General features: G+C 43.1%; 1 protein-coding gene across 5 annotated transcripts in view; it reads left to right on the top strand.

Moving 5' to 3' along the window:
- Positions 1–23200, top strand: part of MPPED1 (metallophosphoesterase domain containing 1) — an 881293-nt gene that overhangs the window by 755852 nt on the left and 102241 nt on the right. For 3 of the 5 annotated variants that reach the window (XM_078673875.1, XM_078673874.1, XM_078673872.1), the window contains one exon: positions 5975–6088. The exons of the other annotated variants lie outside the window; for them this stretch is intronic. In XM_078673875.1, coding sequence (XP_078530001.1) covers positions 5975–6088 — 114 coding nt within the window. The remainder of the gene's footprint in view (positions 1–5974; positions 6089–23200) is intronic. 5 annotated transcript variants of the gene reach the window in all.

Below are 23200 nucleotides of genomic sequence, written 5' to 3'. Positions count from 1 at the left end.
ATAGTAAAAAAATATGAAGTAATTTGAGTAGTGGATATGTTATTCAGTTATTTGGGTATTATACTAGTATAGTTTAATATGGAGTTTGAGAAGGTCTTGGGTCTGTCGTAGGCTCAGTGGGAGGGTGTTCCATGTCTTGCGGCGAGGTGGGAGAAGGATCTCCTACTGCTGGTTGTTTTTCGGATGCGCGGGACGGTGGCGAGTGAGAGGTCAGCGTAGCATAGCTGGCAGTTGGGGATGTAGAGGGAGAGCCGTCTGTTGAGGTAGGCTGGGCCGGTCTTGTGGAGTGCCTTGTGTGCGTGGGTGAGGAGCTTGAAGGATATCCTCTTGTTGACAGGGAGCCAGTGCAGGTTTCTCAGGTGGCGGGTGATGTGGCCGTGGCGTGGTACGTCGAGGATCAGTCGTGCCGAGGCGTTTTGGTTGCGTTGTAGTCGTTTGATGAGCTTGGTCGGGGCTCCCGCGTAGAGGGCGTTTCCGTGGTCGAGTCTGCTGCTGGCGAGGGCCTGGATGACTTCTCTTTCTTGTATCTGTCGGGATCCATCTGTAGATCTTGCGGAGTATGCCGAGGGTGTTGAAGCAGGAGGAGGAGACGGCGTTGACTTGCTTGGTCATTGAGAACGTTGAGTCGAGAATGATTCCCAGGTTGCGTGCGTGGTCGGTGGGTGTCGGGGCTGCCCCCAGTGCCGTTGGCCACCAGGAATCGTCCCAGGCTGAATGGTTGGAGCCGAGGATGAGGACCTCCGTCTTGTCCGAGTTCAGCTTCAGACGGCTGTCTTCATCCGGTCGGCGACGGCCTTCATTCCTTCAAGGAGGTTAGCTTTGGCAGTCATGGGGTCCTTGGTGAGGGAGAGGATCAGCTGAGTGTCGTCGGCATAGGAGATTATGTTGATGTTGTGCTGTCGGGCTACGTGTGCGAGCGGGGCCATGTAAATGTTGAACAGCGTCGGGCTGAGAGAGGATCCCTGGGGTACGCCGCAGATGATCTCGGAGGTTTTGGAACGGAATGGGGGAGGCGGACGCTTTGGGTTTTGCCGAAGACGAAGGAGGTGGTCCAATCCAGAGACTTGTCTCGGATCCCTGCGGCGTGCACGTAGTGTGCGGTGGCCGACGGTGTCGAAGGTGGCAGAGAGGTCTATGAGGATGAGTGCTGCGGTCTCGCCGTTGTCCAGTAGGGTCCTGATGTCGTCGGTGGCGGCGATGAGGGCAGTCTCGGTGCTGTGGTTGCTGCGGAACCCTGACTGGGAAGGGTCCAGGTTTCTGTTTTCTTCGAGGTATCGGGTTAGCTGTCTGTTTTTTTTTTGTTTGAATATTTTTATTGCATTTTTTGTTATTTTGCAGCATTACACATATGGATAATTAACCATGCCGTAGTACAGGATATTCGTTACATGCCACATCAGTTTTACATATACATGAATGAACCCGATTATGAGGAGCGAAATAAAAGCAAAGCATTTAGAACAGCATGTCATAATCATCGGCTACAGTTATGTCAGGAAGAGAATATAGAGCAACAGTGGCAGTTCACAGAATAAAATAACTGTTTCCTCGTATCACACTAGAGAGTTGTTCAGTTTATGCTATGGCAACAGATCGAGGTAAATCAAGTACATCAGCAATGCAATGTATATTCAGATTTTTTATTCAAAACAAGAAACTGTGAAGAACAACCTGAGAATTCAGGAACGAGAGACTGGGTGGTGACAAACGATGAATGTGTGTGTACGTGTGGTGCCCACGGGGGTGGGTTAGCTGTCTGTTGACGGTTTTCTCAATGAGCTTGGCCGGGAGGGGGAGCAGAGAGATGCTTCTTGAGCTCTCTTGGGTCTGCCTTAGGTTTTTTGAGTAGGGCGTCGATCTCGGCGTGTTTCCAGATCTCTGGGAAGGTCGCGGTCTCGAGCAAGAGATTGATGACGTTGCTCCGGTGGGGTGCAATGGAGCTGCTTGCTCTGTTGAAGACGTAGTGCGGGAATGGGTCTGACGGAGAGCCGGAGTGGATTGTGCGCATGGTCTTGATGGTGTCATCGATGCTCACGCTGGCCCAGACTAGCAGGGGGTCGTGGTCGATGGTGTGCGCAGGGTCTGTTGTGTTGCTGTCTGTTGGGGCTGTCTGGGTGTAGAAGCTGTCGTGGATGTCTGCTATCCTGCGGTGGAAGAAGGTGGTGAGGGAAACGCACAGGGCTTGCGATGGCGGGATGTCGTTGGTGTTGGAGCTGGGGTTGGAGAGTTCCTTCATGATGTTGAAGAGCTCCTTGCTATTAAGTGCATTGTTGTTGAGGCGGTCTTGGAAGGAGGTCCTCTTGGCTGCCCTGATGAGGTGGTGGTCGTTGCGGATGGCGTCCTTGTGTGCTGCGTGGCTGTCCGGAGTTTGTTCACTGTGCCATTTCTTCTCTAGTTTCCGGCAGGCTTGCTTGGAGGCTAGGAGTTCTGGGGTGAACCAGCTGACCCTCTTGCTGGTGTATCTGTGGGGGGGTTTCTTCAGCGGGGCGAGGGTGTTGGCGCAGTCCTCCATTAAGCATCTGTGGCTGTGGGCAGCGTCGTCAGTGTTGGAGGGTTTGGTGGGTGGGCTGAGAGTAATTTTGCTCCAGCAGCGGCGGGGGATCTGTTGGGTGCGGTGGTGTGTGGTGGGTTTCTGGGAGGCGAAGTGGATCCAACGGTGGCCCGTCCAGAGGAGTTTGGTGGTGTGGATGACGGAGACGTGCGGGCTTGAGGAGAATACGGGGTCGAGCATGTGGCCGGCAGAGTGGGTGGGCATTGTTACGAGTTGCTTCAGTCCGAGGTTGTCGATCAGGGTTGTGGAGTTACTGTTGTTCTCAAGGTAAAAGTACATGTCTCCGAGGAGGATGTAGTCGGTGGAGGTCAGGGTGTGCGTGCTGATCAAGTCGGCAATGGAGTCGCTGAACTGGGGGCGGGGCCCGGGGTGGTCTGTAAACAAGGGTGCCTCTGAGGGTGGAGTTAGGTTCTGTGCGGATCAGGAAATACATGTGTTCGGCGGTGCTGAGCGCGTCTTCGGTGCTAGTTGCTACCCTGATGCTGTTCTTGTGGACGATGGCGATTCCTCCTCCGACTCTATTGGTGCGGTCTCTGCGGGTGATCTTGTAGCCGTCTGGGATGGCTATGTCGGGAGCGGAGGAGTCGTTAAACCAGGTCTCTGTCAGGAAGGCGACGTCTGATGATGTTGTGTCAAGCAGGTCCCAGAGCTCGACGGCATGCTTGCGTGCGGAGTGGGTGTTCAGTAGTTTGCATCGGAGGTGGTTGGGGTCTTTCTTGGCGGGTGGTTCGTCGGCTCTGAGGCTGGTGTAGCTGCAGTTCTGGCAGGTGAAGAGGCCCTGTGTGTGTTTCGGGGCGGACTTGAAGCAGGTGTGGCTCCATCCGGAGTTGAGAGCGTGCAGAGTGCTGGTGTCGTAGTGGGTTGTCATTGCAGGTGCGGGGGGCAGGGGTTCTGGCAATGGGCGCAAACGGACTTGCCTTAGGCGCGCCAGCGGCACGGCCGCGCAAAGGCCGGCATATATGGAGAGGTGGGAGGGAGGAGCAGCTGGGAGGCGGAAGGCAGGGCAGCGAATGGGCGGTGGGCAGTCAGGGAGGCGGGAACGCAGCAGCGAGGGCAGTGAGGGACAACGAAGGTAATAGAAGGAAAAAGGGGCACAAAATCGAGAGAAAAGACGAGTGGCACAGAAGGCAAAAGGGCACAGAAAACGAGTGAAACAGAAGGTAAAAGGAGCACAGAAACAATGGAAAAACGAGTGGCACAGAAGGCAAAAAGGGCACAGAAATACCGGAAAAACAAGTGGCACAGAGGCAAAATACAGAATACAGAAATACAGGGGTAGCTAGGAACAGAAGGCAGAACGGGCAGAGAGGCACGGGGGCAGCGAGGGGAACAGATGGGAAAACCGGGCAGAGACACGGGGGCAGCGAGGGGTACAGAAGGAAAGACCGGGTAGAGAGAGCACGGGGACACCGAGGGGGACAGAGGGAAGAAAAAGGGGCACAGACCACATACAGGCAGCGGGGGAAGACAGACAACAGCAGTCACAGACACAACAATGAAAATACAGGCAATACAATAAAAGCAATAAAGCGGAGGATGAACAAACCTACCTACGGCCTACCACTGGCCACCAGGGATGAGGCGCAGGTGGTAGCCTGCGGGTGGTGGTGGGCCTCGAACTTCCTCAGCAGCGGCAGCTGGGACAGGGAGACACAGGCGGTGCTGTGCAGAGGGGGAGCGACCTACCTGGTGGGGTCAAATTGCTTGTACAAACTGTGAGGTTTGGAAGGTTCAAGTTTTTAAAATGATTTGGCCTTACAGAACCACACCCCCATGAGGCACTAGGTTTGTCTCCTTTTGAAGTGATGCAAGATAGGGGTCTGAGGACAAAATGAAATCCAGAGTGGTTATTGCAACATACTGATATCAAAGTGTCTTTCAATGAAGTTAGGAAGAGAATAATCCGTAAGCATCAAGCTTTTTTGAACAGAAAAGAAGTTCAGGAAATGTGTATACTTGGACAGAAGGATGAACGCAACAAAAGGGTAAGGCTTGGGCTGAAGCGCCTGAAAGATTTTATGTGTTAAGAAGTTGTGTAATTTCTTCTGGAATGGTTTCATTCAAGAAAGAGGGAAGATGTGTTGTGTCTATCACTTTAGGATTTAAATATTTATTGTGTATATATTTTGTTGTGTATTCTGTTATTCATAATGAAAGCTGTGTATTGTGTCATATTGTGTTTACCTTGTAAAGTCTATCCCATTCCATGCACATTCTCTGCGTCCCATGTTCCATTAGACTGGACTTGGAGGAGGCAGTTGCTGGAATGAAGAGACCTGAGAGGACGCATCCTTATGCTGTAGAGCTTCTGTTCAACTTTAATAAATGTATACTGAAACTACGAAGTGTTCGACTTTACAGTTGTTTTTGTCGTAATTTGATGCTCACGTCCTGAAGGGTGCCATGTCATATATTGTACCTATTTCTGACCCTGCTCTCTCCTTGGCTGCAGAGAGCCATCTGTTTTGTTCTCAATTAAAAACAAAGTATCGGGTGCGTTAGAGTTTGGACGTCTCAGCAACGTTGCTCGGTCACGTGGTGCGGGTTACATCACATGGCATCAATCGTCAAAGATCAGCGTCCCTAGCAGTGCTCTAGTGCGATTCCTCTGATTCCTTCTTATGAACTGCAGTCCTTCTATGATGCTCATAAATCTACACTGTGTTGGCACGTAAGAAAGTTTCCTAGCAGCATTATAGGAGGGACTAGGCACCCAGAATTCAGGAATGTTGTCCAGACGGAACTCCTAGGGCTATAGCAGAAGAAGTTAAGTATTTGTTTTGGGTGGGTGGGGGTGAATGTAGAGTATTAACTGGTTAAAATCAGAGAAGAGTCATCAGGCAATTGTTCTGTGCACAACTGGATGGAGTTTACTATCACCCTCACAAGTAAGGTAGATAGTGGTGTTGATAAAAACAGATAGCAGTTGAAAAAACGTAAAGTGTTTAGTTATAAATGTCTGACAAAATGGTACCCTTCCCATTCTTGTACCTTCCTCTTTCTTTCTGTTCGTTCTAAGATTACAGGGATATGTGTTGACTACTACGAGTTGGTTCAGTCTCAAATATGATTTATTTTTTACAAAGTAGTGGTTAATTCCAAATATACAGCTTTTTCAATGCCATACTCATCAGATATATGAAACAATGAGCTGATTGCCGTTGTTATTCCTGTTAATATGTATAAATGTGCAACAAAGTATTGGTAAGGAATTTTTAATACTTGCGTGTAATATAATTTTTTCTAATGTATTGACATTTGTAAACTGTTATAGGATTGAGTCTTTGTTAGTCATTTTGATGCATTAAAAACAGTCATTTGAAGCATAGCAATATCATTAGCATTTTTTAACCATGCATACCTATGCATGTACTTAATTGCACTCATACTTTTTCTTCTTTGGTGTACATGATTTATTTCAAGGGTTTCTAGACTGGGTACCAAGAAAAATGCAACGTGTAGGCTGTGTAGAGTTGTTGAATACAATCCAGCGAAGAGTACAACCAAGACTCCATGTCTTTGGACATATTCATGAAGGTCAGAAATCTTCAATGTCATAATTGTTACTACTTACTTGAAGTGTCTTATTCATTTTTTTAAGGTGACTTCCTTCGTTTTTGAACACAGTGGTTTAAAAAAAACACGAAAACAACGAAGATCATGTGGTTTCTAAATAACCGAAGCTAGATTATATTATGAAGGAAGGCAGCTATACACAAAATATGGCTAAAATGCAAGAGAAGGAACACACATTCACCGGTGACAAATGTATACAGAGAATTGGCAAACACAATAGATCTAGCACTTTTTTTGTGTGGCAGGACTTAGTAGTTGATGGACGAGCTTTGCATATTTGTGCATAGCTGCCAAGATTTCAGAGTGCTTACGTTTGAAATTCCTATGGTTTTACTTGGGGTATGAGTCACATTCTACTGTCAAATGTGTGACACTTCGAGTGACACTTTCTCACGTGCAAATCATAGTAATGACCAGTATTTTAGTGCTTCCCTGTGAGTTTTATTACTGTATTCAGGTCTACCACACGACCGCAAGCACATGCTCTACACCATCAATTATGTTTTTGTGAATAATTAGAACAGAAAATGTTTAAATTCTGAGAACGTTAGACTGTAAATTGAGCATTACTAAGCTGTGTGTGCAAACAGTAGTTTTAGAGTCTGTCTGTGAGAAATTGGGTCATTGGTTGAGGGAGGGTGAAACCCTTCTCAAGCAACAACCACAATCATTGTCAGGGTGAACCAAAAACGTCACTGAATTAAGCTGTGCTTAACCTGTAGTAGCTTGATACAAAAGCAGTCAGGCTTAACTTAGGAGCACTGTGCAAATTATTTATGCAGCACACAAACAGTAATAAAGTAAAAATACATCAGAAGAAAAATTCTAAAACCAATTTAGGAACATAAAGTACATTTAAATAATAAAAAAAAGGCCAAAACGATAAGAATCCAGTCAGTAGAACAGGAGAGATTGATTTTCAAAGGTTTAGGTAAGTAGACCGTCTAAAAGCACAAATCAGGGCCGGCTCTAGGCTCATGGTGGCCCTGGGCAAGGAGCATAGGTAGGGGGCCCGGAAGAGGGGGTCCGGGCGGGGCGGAGCGCGCAGGCCAGTAAAGAGGGGAGGGGTCAGGGTGTTTAGAAGTGGAACAGAGCCGGAGGCCGCCAAATCCCTGCCAGGGGCCACCACGCAAATATGTATCCATCCTCAGAGGATTAATATATTAAGGATATATATTGGCGTGGTGGCCCCTGGGGTTTGGTGGCCCTGTGCAGGTGCACAGCTTTCACATGCCTAGAGCCGGCCCTGCACAAAGCGACAGTCGCAGTCATCTGGTTGTGCTGGACGGGGGAAAAGTTGCAAAATCAGGCTGAATGCAATGGAGTGTGGGCTGGATACAGAGGCCAGGTTAGTCCAGCTCAAAGAATTTTACCTTCTCAAAGTCTGTCGCAAAGGATGCAGTTCTTCAGGATTTCTCCTTTTCTTGTAGAGAAGTGCACTCTGATGCTAGCCAAGGGTCCAGGCCTTGAGGAGGTACCTCTTGGGGATCAGGGATTCACTCTAATAGTGGTCAGCAGAGCTCGGGCTGGTTCAGTTGCACGTTCATGTAGGTCCGATTGCAGCAGGTCAGGGGGGCAGTTGCACGTCCCTGGAGCTTCTTGTGTCCCTGTAGCTTAGAACAGGAGGTCAGCCAACTGACCCTTGGGGTCACTTAGATAGCCTGAGATTAAGGGAACAGGTCCAGTCTTCCTTCAAATAGAGAAGGGCAGGCCTCAAGAAGTAGAACAGTTCTCTGGAAAACAAGGTGAGTCTCAAGAAGCAGGGCAGTCATCTGGAAATCAAGGCAAGCCTCAAACTGAAGGATATTTCTCCTGGGAATAAAGTGATCCTTCATCTGTAATGTCCGCAGGTACTGGAGTTTGCTGAAGAAGTGCTCTGAGGGTCTATAATTCATACCTGGTGCCATCTTTGCACTGGGGGTATCTTCTAGTTTAAATGACTGAAAAAGTCCTTAAACTCTTTGCTATTGAAGGCTGGACCATTGTCATATATGAGGATGGAGGGAACAGCCCACGCTGCAAAAATATCATCCAGTTTCTTGATGGCTTTGCCATGTGTGGTCAATGATAAACAACCCCGGGCGGCAAACTCTGCTCCGCCAGCGGAGTTTGTGGAGTTTTGCCAACTCCGCGCTCCATTGGTAATGCAGAATTCAAGCAAAACTCTGAGTTAACCCCTGCGCCACTGGGCCCAAATAAAATGCTCTCTGGCATCTCCGGGCTGCCCTCCTCCTCGCTGTGGTCGCTCCTCCTCGCAGCTGTCCTTGTCGCCGGTCGCAAACCACTACGTGTTACGTCTTACATGGCCTGCACAATGTAGGGGTTTGCAGCAAGGACGGCGGTGAAGAGGAGACACCGCGGCGAGACGGAGGTCAGTAGGAATTTTTTTTTCTTTTTTTAAAAATTGGTTGTGGGACTGGAGCAGAGTGAAGTTCCACTGAGTTTTTTTTTTTTAACTCTGCGGAACTCCGCAGAGTGCCACTCCGTGTACTCCGCCCACCCTTAATGATAAATCTTCCACTAAGTGAAAGCATGAGTACGCATCAATAACTACCATGAGATGATGGCGATTGTTTAAAGGTCCAAAGAAATCAACTGCAATTTTCTCCTACACTTGTTTGGGAAGGTCAGACATATTTAGGATGCTGCGTTGTCTTGGGAGACAAGCAGTTACACAGGTGACATGCTTTCAGCTCCTTCTCGACTTATTCGTCAATGCAAGGAAATCACACTCTGTCTCTGAGAGCTCTATTGGTGGCTACAATGCCACAATGTCCTTTGTGTGCCAGTTCAATAACTTGTTGTCTCAAGCTCTCAGGTATGACAATTCTCGAACCTCTTAGTATAATACCTTCTTGAGTGACAGAAAGTTCTTCCTGGACCTTTTTAAAAAACTTTTTAAAAATATCTTTAGCTTAATAATCCACATTTCCATTAAATACTTGCAGAAGGTTTATACTTCTTCACCAATAGGAAGTTCAGTCACGAAGAATTAGGTGATCATAACAACCACAGTAGAAACAGTGCCCCGGGTGAGCCTACACCTCATGGTGAATTTGTGGAGCTGGAAACACTGCTTGTGACACACTTCTCACCCCCCCAGTCCCGACAATCCGGCTATTTCATATCAATCTCACATTCTTGAATTTGTTATATTAAACTTCGTCTGTGAGAGGGCAAGTATGTTTTCTTCATGATTGCGCTGCAATTATATCCTTGAGTGTGAGCATGTCTCTGTATTAGTAGCAGCAAGGATCTGCTCAATGGATAGAGCTGAACTTTACAATGAAATAATGTATCCTTTAGCCTCTTTAGAAGTTGCACTGTGAAGCTGTAACGGCACTCGTCAGAAGGAATCTGCGGGATTTTGATCCTTACCCCACTTATGCAAAATATTGCAATCATATTCTTGCAATCTCATGCCCCTCCTCTTGATGCAAGTGGGCATCTTGGCCTTCGGGTTTCCGAAAATGGTGGACCACGCCTGGTGGTCAGGTACAAGAGTAAAATGCTTTTCGTACAAAAACACATGAACATTTTTAGAAGCCCACATTACAGCCAGGCTCTCTTTGTCTGGTTGAGAATAAGTACATTCAGTCTGAGATAGACTTCAGCTGGCATAAGTCAAAGTGCTTCTCTGAGCATTTGGATGTCCACTGCATTGAGCAAGGATTGGCCCCAACTCCATTGGGCTTGCGCCTACAACAATCTCAGTATGTAACTTTGGATTAAATTAAGCCATGTCAGTAGCATTTTCAATTCATATTTGACTTTCTTGAAACTTCGATCACATCAGAGGACCATTAGAAGGGAACATTCTTCTTTGTCAACTCTCGTAATGGGTCACTCACCATGCCAAAATCATGAATGTATCTGGAGCAATAGCTGGCCATGGCTTAAAAGGATTGCTGCATGTTGTTTTCTCACTGATGCATGTCTCGTATTAAATGCAGAAAAGTGTGAATTTCACAAAACCAAATTCAAGTTTTTTGGGCATATTTTCTTTGAAGGGGAAATGACTCTGGACCCTGAAAAAGTAAGCATCTGCATCTACCTGTCCCCTGCAAGATTTACATCTTGCAGGGGACAGGTGTTCTTTGGGCATATTTTCTCTGAAGGGGAAATGACTCCGGACCCTGAAAAAGTAAGCATCTGCATCCCCCTGTCCCCTGCAAGATTTACATCTTGCAGGGATGTAAAAATTCACACTTTTCTGCATTTAATGTGAGAGATGCATCGGTGAGAAAACAACATACGTACGTAAGAGCTTATGTCATGTTCCATTCATGTGGCCCCAAACACTAATAAATCATCACTGTAATTAAAAGCATGTTTGACAGTTTGAATTATAAGGCAAATGACACCCTGAACAATTTCTGCTGCCAACTACACACCAAAACGGAGTCTTTTGTATATGACCAAACCAACATGAGTAATATACCTGCAGTTCTCTTCCAGTGCAAGTTGGTGGTATATTTTGTTAAAATCAAGAAGAGAGAAGACTTTGGCCCCATTCAGGTGTGTAATCATGTCCGCTATGTGTGGATTGGATGTCTTTCTCTTTTGATTGCTTTGTTGGCCTGGCCCATATCAACACAAATGCGCACTGCATCTCCACTGTCCTTTTTTTGGCACTACCCCTATGAGTGAAACCAATGGCATCAGAGCAGTAGAGCGCTCGATGATGTTATTCTTTAATAATGTTTCCAGTTCTTTTTCAGTGGTCTCCTGTAAATGAAAGCAATCCAGTGGTGTCACTGAGCAACAAGACAAACGCCCTCATTAATGTGAAGTTGCACATAATTGCCTTAAGTTTCACTAGTCCATGAAATAACAACGGAAATGTACTTACTATTTTAGAAGGTGCATGTCAGCAGAAGTGATGAGTAGAGACACACTCAATGAATTACCTTCAAGAACATGAATTGGTGCTTGTGCTGTCATTTTGTTTTGCCTCATTGTCGCTAAAAATGACGCTTGACTTTGCAATGGTGTAGAAGCAGCCCACATGAATACATTTGTTTTCAATGGCATTAGACTTGTACCAGAAACAGTTCATTGTATCTTTCTGCCGCATGATATTCATCGATGCGCCACTGTCTATAATGAAAGTTGCAGGGCAGCTATTCATCTTCAGCATGATCTTGGGATATCGGCCAAATGTGTTGGGTTCCTTCATGTGGCTTGTGTTATACTTTGCAAGCATCCAATTGTACATGCGCATGCTTTCTGAGTACGATATTGCCATTGCATACCAATCTTCTTCACTGTCGCTTGATGATGACGCTGAAGAGCCTTTGGAAGATTACTTTGACGACGATTGACTTTGTTTAGTCACTATTTGTCTCAATTGATGTTGCTGTTTGACCTTGTGGACAAAGCTTGAGTTCTTCTGTAACTTTCTGGTGTCCACTTTCTCTTCTCGTCGTGATGCATGTAGTTCCTCTTTTGCTTTGCAGACTATTATGAAACGGATTTCTCTTCCCAGAGCCTTTGCATATCTGTCCAATGGCAGGCCATTAACCTTAGTTTGGAAACGAGAATCCACATCAGAAACACAATTTATTTTTCTTCTGAGAAATCATCTTCTGGGCCTCCACTATGTGTTTTTGCTTACTTTTCATAATCAACACTAATTCATTCTGGGTTATTCCAGCTTCCATATCAGCAGCTTTTCGATCGGCACGTTCCTCAGCTCACGCAACGATTTGTCCCTTTTCTAGACTGAGCATCTCTCTCAGTATGCGTCGTCTAAATGAATCGGAGAGGCAACCATCGATGACTCTAAGACACATGGCTTATTCATCATTTAATGTACTAAACTTGTAATGCTTGATGAGGGTATCACGTCTTTCGACTAACTCATCCATCATTTCATCAGCCTGCTGTCTTGCCTGGTTGAAAATGTATCTTTCATAGTGAACATTTGGCATTGGATTAAACTTGGCTTCCAACGTTTCCTTGATCTGACGGTACGATATTTCATTAGCTTGTGATATTTTCATTATCACTTCGTTTACACCATTACCTGCAACATTCTTTAAGTATTTTATGATCTTTTTGTCATCTATGTCTTCTAGAGATTCTATAAAGTCATCAAACATTTCGATCCATGCTGTCAATCTGGTGCCAATATTCTGCTTTTTGGCGGTATTGAATGGCGTCGTGATTTAGGAGCACAGCAGCGTCATAACTTGTGTTGGGACTTACTTTGAAAGTGTATACTATCCCATCAACGGTTGCTTCTCACTTGGACCTGCTCCTTCTGTAAGTATCAGCCATGTGATTACATCGAGGTCGGCCTGCCCAAGCTGATGTCTTACGCCACCATCATCTTTCTTGATGATGAATACAAATAACTTGCGCCTGGTCGTCTCTGCCCCTAGCGCTTTCCTGCACCTGGCTGTCACTGTTGTTAGTGTTTCTGCTTTGTGTGGATGATGGCTCTGTGTTACGCTGTAGCTCAGTATCTCTTCTTTTGGCCTTACCAGTAGGCTTCTGGCAGGCTTTCTGACAGTGCTCCTTAATAGGGCCTTCACCATATTCGAGGGCCTTGTACGAGCTAGGGTGGCAGTTTGACTCCACATACTCCAATGATAGCGTGCTTCTTGTGGTGACTTTGGCACACACAAGCAGTTTGCTGGACCTCTGCAAATTCTCAGGGAGAGCAGTCTTGTTTCTTTGGGGCACATGTCTCCTACTTGTTGCTGGTTGTGGCATTCACCCCAGCTTTGGAGCATGCAGATGACTACGCCACACATGGAGCTCTGTAATAATTGTCTTTATTCTTCAGCATGCAACTGTTAACTGAACGCACTACGTCATAGACTTTATTGACCACACCCAGAAACTCCCAAATACCTCCCAAGTAATTATATAACTTTGTAAGGAGTCCACCTCGGAACACAAAGGTCCTACTGCACATGATCACATGACACTATGGAAATGCCTAGAAGGCCTTAGAAACTTTTGGGCAGAAAAATGCTAACTTTTAACAACTGAAATCTAAAATCCAACTTTAGCATTAAAGAGGATATTAAAATACAATTCAATTTGAGTCCAAACTTGATATTCCTATCTCCTCTCAGTCAAAATTTAGCATTTTTTAAATGTAATAAATTAAGCCAATGTTATCCAATGGGAGAGATAGGCTTTACAATAGTAAAAAAACAAATTTAGGCGTTTTTTACTACCAGAGCATGTAAAACTTGAGAACACATGCCCTACTTTTTTAAATACAACTTATGGACCTATGTACCTTTAGGGCCTACCTTAGAAGTGACTTATATGTGTTAAAAAAAAGATTTAGGCCTGGCAAAAGGTTTAATTTACCAGGTTGATATAGCAGTTTAAAGCTGCACTACAGGCTGTAATGGCAGGCTTGAGACGTGTTTTAAAGTGTTAGTTTACTGGGTGGCACAATGAGGGATGCAGGCCACATAGTAGCTTTAATTTACAGGATCTGGGTACATACAGTATCATATACTAGGGACTTACAAGTAAATGTGCCAATCAGGTGTAGGCCAATTTTGCCATGTTTTAAGGGTAGAGCACAAGCACTTCAATACTGGTTAGCAGTGGTAAAGTGCACAGAGTTCTAAATCAAAGGAAGGGCGTGAAGGCAAAAACTTTGGGGTGACCTTATTAGTGGGCCAGGGCCAACACTCTCAATCTCTCCTATTCTTCTTTTCACATCACTTTCCTCTTTAGTTATTACTCTGTTTGCCGCTTATGCCATTTTTAACCTCAAATCTTTCTGAATTGCTCCATTTGCATGTCTCACATGTCTTCTCCTTCCACTGTCTTTTCAGTCTGTCTTTCTACATATACTTAAGTCATCCTTTTTGCCATTCTCACCCATACACCCATGTGAAGCTGACAGGCGAGGTGAAGCCGGACCTGATAGGTGCCCGCAGGTAACCCCTACGGGCAGTGGGATGTACTGCAGGCCAAACCCAGGAAAAAGATGCGAAATGATTGGGCACGACTTATGAAACCCAATAGAGGCATGGAGGACAAAAGTCGGCAGAAAGAGTCACCTGCTCAATCATTGTCCTTGGGATGCCACACGACAGGGACATGGAAAGCAGGCAAGTGGTCAACTGGTGCTGATACCCGATGGGGAGAGGATGTAACCTAACGGCTAGGGTGGTCAACCTCAAATCTGGGGAACCAGGTTCTAGTCTTGGCAATGACGCTCAACAGCCTGTGATTCTGGGCAAATCACTTAGGGGTCCATTAGGATGTAGGGCAGGCCTCATCCTTCCCCACCCGCCACCCATTTCCCCCCCACCATATTAGTATGGCGGGGGTTACCGCGGCGGACGGGCGCCCACCGATTTTCCTCCTGCTCGACAAGTCGACCGGGCGGAAAAGGTTTTTAATATGGTGGAGGTGTCTGTTAGACACCGCCATCCATATTACAATATATGCAGGGATGTGCGCACGGAAAGGCACCCTTTCTTTGCTATTGGGGGCCCGTAGCGAGCCCCCAGGAAGTTGGGGGGTAGGTGGTGCACATGGGGGGGTACCTATGGTACCCCCTTGCATTTGCATGCACAACATGGTAGGCACTGGCGGTGCCTGTCACGTTGTGCATGCAAATGCACAACATGCCTTTTTGGCATTGTGGCGGGTGGTGCTGAAACCTCCGCCCGCCACAATGTTAAGAATGCAGGATTCGGCCACCAGTGTGGCGGGCGCATCCTAATCACCCCCAGGGGACCGCCGCACCTATGGTGGGCAGTCCCTTTCTATGTCAGGATGGCGGGCAGACAAAGTCCGTCCGCCATCCTAATGATGCCCTTAATCTCCTCATGCCTAACAAAAACAAATGTGTCCTCATGTAATGCAACTGGTGCTCATGTAAAGTACTCTGATACCCTATTTCAGGTCAGGTTTGCGCTATATAAAACTTCGGAGGAAAAAGAAAAAAAGGGTCCAGGGAGCGGAACAGCACTTGCAGCCCGGGCCTGGTCTGATGGCAGCCCAAAAGTTTACTAGCAACGTAAGCCTAAAACCCGAGACACATGCAAAAAGGGCCATCGCGCCGGGTCAGTGCAGTCACCCGGAAATAGAGATAAAGCATTCGGACAATGTTTAGATTGAAAAGTGTAATATGTAACAAACAAACATGGGCCTCATGTGACCAACCAGTAAGTTGTGAAGTGTATGATCCATGTTTTGAAATAAACCACAGCCTTTATGTACCATAATCTGTGTCCCCTGAATGATGTTCTATCCTCTCTCCAACTCTTTTCAACCTCTTCATGGAACCCCTCACCCTTATTCTCAAACAAGCTAAAATCAGTTACCACCTCTATGCCGATGACACTCAACTATATTATAAGATCAAATCCCACAACGACATCTTACATCTCAACGATACCCTGACCAAAGTCCAAGCCTGGTTTCATCTTAACCACCTCAAACTAAATCCAAAAAAACTGAAATCATCCTTTTCGCTCCCAAAAACAACTCTCTGCCTATCCAACACTGGATTCCAGATATCAAAGCACTTAATTGCTGTCTATCCACCTCCAACTCTGTCAAATCCCTTGGCATTAGATCGACCAGAATCTTAATCTCATCCCTCACATTAAAAATGTGGCTAAAGGTGCTCTCTTCACTCTACACCACCTTAAAAAAATTAAACCTTTTATTCCAGCTGACGATTTTAAAAACGTTGTACAATCTCTTGTCCTTTCAAGAATTGACTATGGCAACGCCACCCTTGCTGGCACCCCCAAAGTCCAACTTGCCCCGACTAAATCTGTTCTCAACCTAGCTGAGGTCAAAAACCTCAATTGGCTCCCAATAGAAGGAAGATCCACCTACAAGATTGCCTGTATCACTCACAAAGCCCTTCACCAAAACACCCCCTCGTACCTTTCTGACAAACTCCAAAAAGCAGGGTGTACTAGATCTTTGAGGAGCACTAACACCCTTATCCTAATCCCCCCTCGGATCAAAAGTAAAAAGACTCAATCACGTGCATTCTCAGGCAATGCCCCTTCGATTTGGAACTCTCTTCCCAAAGATCTTCGTTGCAACCCCTCCTACCCTCTCTTCAAAAAAAGCCTCAAGATGCTTCTTCTCAACAAATATTGGTGTCCTTAATGATACTGAACACTCTGTCCATTTTCTCATTCCACTCCTCGATTCACCCCCTCCTACTTCCATTTCCTATATTATCTCTCCTTCTCTATGTTCCCCTCTCTATCTAATTATTCAAACTGTACTCTTCTCCGTTACTTGATCTCTGAATTACTTTTTCCTTTTACTCTCGTAAGAATCAAATGCCTTATCCTATGTAATTAAACTGCCATATGTTGACCTGTTTCTTGATGTTTAACCTATCTTGTAAAGAGCTCTGATACACTTGGGTGCAGTAGCGCTATATAAAACCTTTTAAATAAAATAAATAAAAAAAGATGATGCTTCGTATGGCCAATAAAGAAGGAGTGACCTTGCACGCTTGGGAGGGGTTACACTTACTGACTTCATCTGTAAATACAACATTTTCATTTCCTTATTTTGGTGCTGTCAGTTCCACTTCCATACTCATTCCCCTAAAATGGTAATTAAAATTGCCACATGTGTGACTAGCATGTACTTCAAACAACGTGGCCAACGTACAGGCAATGTGGGAAGTTTTCATTGACATCAGCTTGAACTCCAGAGCTCACATTTGTGCCCCATCATGCACATTCACTCCATACCTGACGTTATCCAGATAGCTAGAGATGACTCAGTTTGTAGGGTATTCAGACAAAATTTTGAGTTAGAAATGTCGACTTACACAAATATCGAGTGTAAATATTGTAACACAGAAAAATCGCCAGGAAAAATATTGTGGTCAAGAATATTGATTTTAAGGTAAGAAATATAGTTTTTAAAAATATTCAAGTGATTATTATCATTTGCAAAAATATAGTTGTTTAAATTAACAATTAGTATTATGTATTTTAGTATATATTTTAAATGTATGTGATGTAATTTTTGTATAAGTATTGTTTATGTTTTTTAATATATGTGTTACATTTTTAGTAGTTATTAATTTTATTTGAATTGCATTTTGCGTTTTTTAGTTCCGTAGCAGGTTGTTTGTTTATAGGGGAACAAGATGGGAAGTGATTTAATTATAATAAATTAATTACATTTTTTATTTAAATTGAGATTTTATAGTGTTCATTGTGGGAAGTAATTTATTTCTAATTCATTGGTTGTTAATATTAATTAATTGGTAATTAATTATGTAATTGTGTAAACAAATGTTGGTGCAGGTTTTGGGGTGTTTGAGGTAAAGGGTGGGAAGTAATTCATTTTTAATTCATTAATAATTAGTTGTTAATTAATTGAAAATTAAATATGGAAATTGTGTAAATAATTTTGGGGCAGAGTATGGGGTTTATAGGGACAAAAGGGTGGAAATTAATTTATTTGTAATGAATTAATTAATAATCAATTAATTAAATATGGAAATTGTGTAATTCATTTTAGGTGCAGGTTGTAGGGTGCATAGGGGTAAAGGGTGGGAAGTAATTTATGTTTAATTAGTAGTTATTTGAAAATTAAATATGGAAATTGTGTAATTAATTTTAGGTGTGGGCTGTGGGGTTTGTAGGGGTAAAGGGTGGGAAGTAATTTATGTTTAATTAATTCATAATTTCTTGTTAGTTAATAATAATTAATTGAAACTTAAATATGGAAATTGTGTAATTAATTATTAAGTGTGGGTTTTGGGGGTTATAGGGGTAATAGGTGGGAAGTGATTTATTTTTTATTAAATATTAATTAGTTAATTCATTAATTGAAAATTAAATACGGAAATGGTGTAATTAATTTTAGGTGCAGGTTGTAGGGTTTATAGGGGTGAAGGGTAGGTAGTAATTTGATAAATTAATAAATAATTAGTTGTTAATTAAGATTATTTAATTGAAAATTAAATATGGAAATTGTGTAATTTTAGGTGTGGGTTGTGGGGTTTATGGGGTAAAGGGTGGGAAGTAATTTATGTTTAATTATTAATAATTAGTTGATCATTAATATCAATTAATTAATTGATTAGTGTAATTGTTTATTCGTTTGTGTGGGATTTTGGTTTTATAGCAGTAAAAGTTGGGGAGTTCATTCATTTTACTTACTTCATAATTAGTTGTTAAATACTATTAGTTTTAGTTTATTATTGAAAAAACATTTTAACTGTAATTAATTTTTTTACAGTTTAATTTTATCTGTGGGTGGTGGAGATTATAGGGGTAAAGGTTGGGAAACAATATTTTATGTGTTTTAATTTGTTTTTTAATTAATATTTCTTTAATTGATAATTGTTTATGTTAATTATGGAAGTACATTTTTTTATTTTGATGTGGGTTTTGAATTGTGTGATGTCATAGGGTAGGACATAAAAAACTACATTTATGTAATAATTCATTTCATTGTTTCTAAATTTCGAATTAAAAATATTTATTTGTTTGAAAATTATTTTTTCATTTTATTTAGTATAATATTAGTTGGTATGTGTCATGTATTTAACATTATTATATGTTTTTACTTTTTGTATTTTTAATATTATATATATTTGTATTTTAATTTTTAACATATTTATTTATTTATTTCGGTTTTTTTAATTACTTTTTTGTTGTTGCTATTTCGTTTTTTTTTTAATTTTGAACTGGCTGGAGTGGGAATGCTAATTCTTACCCCTCTGCTGTCCAACACTTTCCCTACTGTTGCACTCACTGTAGTGGGAAAAGTAATTTTTACTCCTCACTATCCAACGCTTTTCTCACTGTTGCATTAATTTGAGTGGAAATAGTAATTTTACCCCTCTTCTATCCAACACTTTCCCTACTGTTGCACTCACCGGAGTGGGAAATGTAAGTTTAACCCCTTCCATGCTGATGACGGCCCCCGGCCGTCATGCATCACGGTGGGCGTGTACTGATGACGGCTGGGGGCCATCATGATCCCGTCCACTCTTCAAAACGGCCGCACAGGTGTAGAATCGCGGTCGCGCCCAAGGGGTTAAAGATTTGTAAATAGTTTAATGTTTTAATTTAAATGTATATTAATTAAGTTCATTATTTAATATATTTAATATTCTTCATTAAATATATATATATATATATATATATATATATATATATATATATATATATATATATACTCCAACGAAAGGTTGCCCCATGAGGAAAAGCCACTATCCAGGTAGGTATTCACGTTTTTATTTGCAAGTTGCCAGCTTAATGCAGATGAAACAAAGTCCAATACAATTTAGAAGCCTGACGCGTTTCATGCTCGGTGAGCATTTCTTCAGAGGCTCTCTGCACACTGTGTGAAGCGCCAGAATCTTTAATCACTAACACCTGCCCCAGTGGGCGTTGGCTTTCCCCAAGCCTTCTGGTGTTCGTAGTCCCAAATGTTGCTCCAGTGAGCTGCTCACAAACAGTGTCAAAATATTCAAAAAGTTAATTAAAACCCCCGTGGGTGTGGAAGTTGTCCCCTTGTCTCTGCGCTGTGAAATAATCCTGCAAGAAACGACCTTCCTGCCAAAGCTGTTCGCGGGGTGACTGCAGCTTGTAACCACTTTCATGTGGCAGGGCTTTTCCGCGACCGGGGTCGGCCGGAAAACATTCCAACGAAAGGTTACCCCATGAGGAAAAGCCACCATCCAGGTAGGTATTCATGTTTTTATTTGCAAGTTGCCAGCTTAATGCAGATGAAACAAAGTCCAATACAATATAGAAGCCTGACGCGTTTCATGCTCGGTGAGCATTTCTTCAGAGGCTCTTTGCACACTGTGTGAAGCGCCAGAATCTTTAATCACTAACACCTGCCCCAGTGGCCGTTGGCTTTCCCCAAGCCTTCTGGTGTTCGTAGTCCCAAATGTTGCTCCAGTGAGCTGCTCACAAACAGTGTCAAAATATTCAAAAATTTAATTAAAACCCCTGGGGTGTGGAAGTTGTCCCCTTGTCTCTGAGCTGTGACATAATCCTGCAAGAAACAACCTTCCTGCCAAAGCTGTTCGCCGGGTGACTGCAGCTTGTAACCACTTTCATGTGGCAGGGCTTTTCCGCGACCGGGGTCGGCCGCAAAACATTCCAACGAAAGGTTACCCCATGAGGAAAAGCCACCATCCAGGTAGGTATTCACGTTTTTATTTGCAAGTTGCCAGCTTAATGCAGATGAAACAAAGTCCAATCCAATTTAGAAGCCTGACGCGTTTCATGCTCGGTGAGCATTTCTTCAGATATATATATATATATATATATATATATATATATATATATATATATATATAGATATCCAAGTAGAGCTCCTGACCGCCAGTTGCGAGGCGGATCTGTACAGGTGTGGACCACTTCCCAAGCAGTGTCTTTCTTTATTTAGGCATTTCTCAGACAAATGTCTTCCATGACGCGTTTCACTCCATAAAGGAGCTTGATCACATGACGCGCGCCAACTAATATATATATATATATAAATATATATATATATATGCCGCCAAGACTCGAATCCAAACTTCCAGAAGTACTTAGTACTCAAGGACACCACCGGACAAAGAAACGAGAGCCGACCCAAAATATGCAGGTGAGAATTAATTTATTTTGTTTTTCCGCAGCCTGCCAGCATAATGTTTCGGCCTGCCCAGAGGCCTTGATCACACAACGCCATTGGAGGAACAGGCAATTTTTAAAGTGCACAGTGCAAACAAATCTGAAGCTTGATTGGTCAACATGGTAGCCAAATAGATGGACATGGAAACATTACTCACGGGTTAAAACAAAAGTTAAAAACCACGTAGTTGAAGCTGAACAATGCACATCAAAATACGTTATTTAAAAAAGAGAAAGCAATTTAGCAATCCTTCAAAAAAAATTGATAACGTATAAATATATCACAAAATGCATTCATAATAAAATACATTTCTAATATGTGCAACATAGGAGCAAATTGTGCTAAAATCAGCGCAATGTGCAAAGATGATAAGACCCAAGTGGGTTAATTTTCAAACAACTGTCCTCATCCAAAGAATCAAAGACATCCATGTCCAAGTAGCCATTTTAGTACAATCAAGATATACAGTATGAAAAAAAGTGCAAAAACATGTGCAAGATGAATCAGAAATATGAAATAGCAAAACTCATGTTCTAAAAGTCATAAAAGCAGATGTTTAAAAACCACTGTACTGTACAAAAGAGAGCCAGCTGACACCAGAGTTCTTCCCCTGATCTAGATGTCTATAGCAATGGGGAAGTTTGCATGAGATTTAATCAGTTTACAAAGGTGCTGCTGTGGTCAGGAGTTCTAAGTACTAGAGACAGGTATAAAAATCTTCGCTAGCATTCAGGCCAAGAGGGGACTTACAATCTAATTCCACAATGTACCTTGTTTCAAGAGCTCGTAGAATAGCCTCACGATTTCCTCCCCTTCTAAGGGGTGGAACTGCATCTATGACAAAGTACTGTAGCAGCTGCCTTTTGTTCTCATGATGGTCCTTGAAATGACGTGCGACTGGGTTGATTGCCCTAATGTGCTGGAGTATCCGTTTGTGAGCCCTGCAACTTGGTACTCCCAACACATTGCAGGCCACACGGACACTCCAGCACATATACCGCGTACTCAGTCTTGCACTTCAGCTGTTTGTGGATGACACGGGGGATATCAGAAAAAGGTATAGTGTATTCTGTCCTGCTCACCCCGTGTTTACATGCCTTACACGAAGAACACTTCCTAAATCCCTTACTGGCCTGCAGCCAAGTTGTGTTGGTTGCCACCTCCGGACTAGACTTAACCAGAGTATCGCTCATAGAACGTGCTTTTCTAAAGGAAATTTCAGGTTTAACTGACATCAGACTACCAATAACTGGTTCATTGCAAACCAAGTTCCAATTTCTGTTGAGTATTTTACGGAGAGCTTGGTGCTGTCTGTTATATGTCAGTATAAGCCTGACAGGTTGTCTGGTCGTCTTAGGGTCTGCTACCAGAGTTTTTTTATAAAGCAGAGCCTCCTTCCTAGGGATCGAATTTGCCTTCCGAATGGCAGTGTCCACTGCCAACTTTGTATATCCTCTGGCCAAGAATCGTGTTTTGCTGGCCTCCTGCGCTAGCTTGCATTGAGAATCAGTGCTGCAAATGCGTCTGATGCGCAGCATCTCCCCTTAGGGGATACTGCGTATCAGGTGTGCCGGATGGTGACTCTGGGCGTGCAGCACCGTGTTACCTGCTGTAGGTTTCCTATAGAGTACCGTCTCCAGCTTGTTGTAATTAACTACAACCTCCACATCCAAAAAACAGATATTGGTCTGGCTGATATTGGAAGTAAAGATATGGTTCAATGAATTGTTGTTAAGCATTTCAATGAAATCAGATGCCTGCTGTTGGGTACCGTGCCATATTAAAAATATATCATCAATATAGCGGTACCAATGTACCACATGATCAACAAAAATATCATGGAATGTGCCAAGGAGGACCTGCTCCTCCCAGTAGCCCATATGCAAACAGGCATAACTGGGAGAGAAGCAGGCCCCCATAACAACACCCCTGATTTGCTGGAAATACTGATTGTTGAACATGAAAAAGTTATTATGCAGACAATACGAGATCATAGCCATCAGCATCTTATTCTGATCAGCCATTTGGATAGGTCTGCGTCCCAAATAGAATTGTGTAGCCCTCAGCCCATCAATGTGCTGGATGCTAGTGTACAACACGCAGATACATCCAGTGTAATTAACCAACATTGTGAGTATATATATATGTATATATATATATATATATATATATATATTCACTGAAAAAACCATAGGTTATAGACCATATATAGTTAGGAATTAGCATTTACAAAACCTTGAAAATTCACTGAAAAAAACATAGGTTATAGACCATATATAGTTAGGAATTAGCATTTACAAAACCTTGAAAATTCACTGAAAAAAAATGGTTTTTTCAGTGAATTTCAATGGTTTTTTAATAGCAAATATCAAAAGCTTTAAAATGTATTCTTCTTTAAATCGAAAAATATATTTTATATGTTTTTAATACAATTTTTTATGTCTTTTTTTA

This window comes from Lissotriton helveticus, chromosome 1_1, assembly GCF_964261635.1.
Source record: "Lissotriton helveticus chromosome 1_1, aLisHel1.1, whole genome shotgun sequence".
Classification (NCBI taxonomy): domain Eukaryota; kingdom Metazoa; phylum Chordata; class Amphibia; order Caudata; family Salamandridae; genus Lissotriton; species Lissotriton helveticus.
This window is presented reverse-complemented; position numbering and strand designations above follow the sequence as displayed.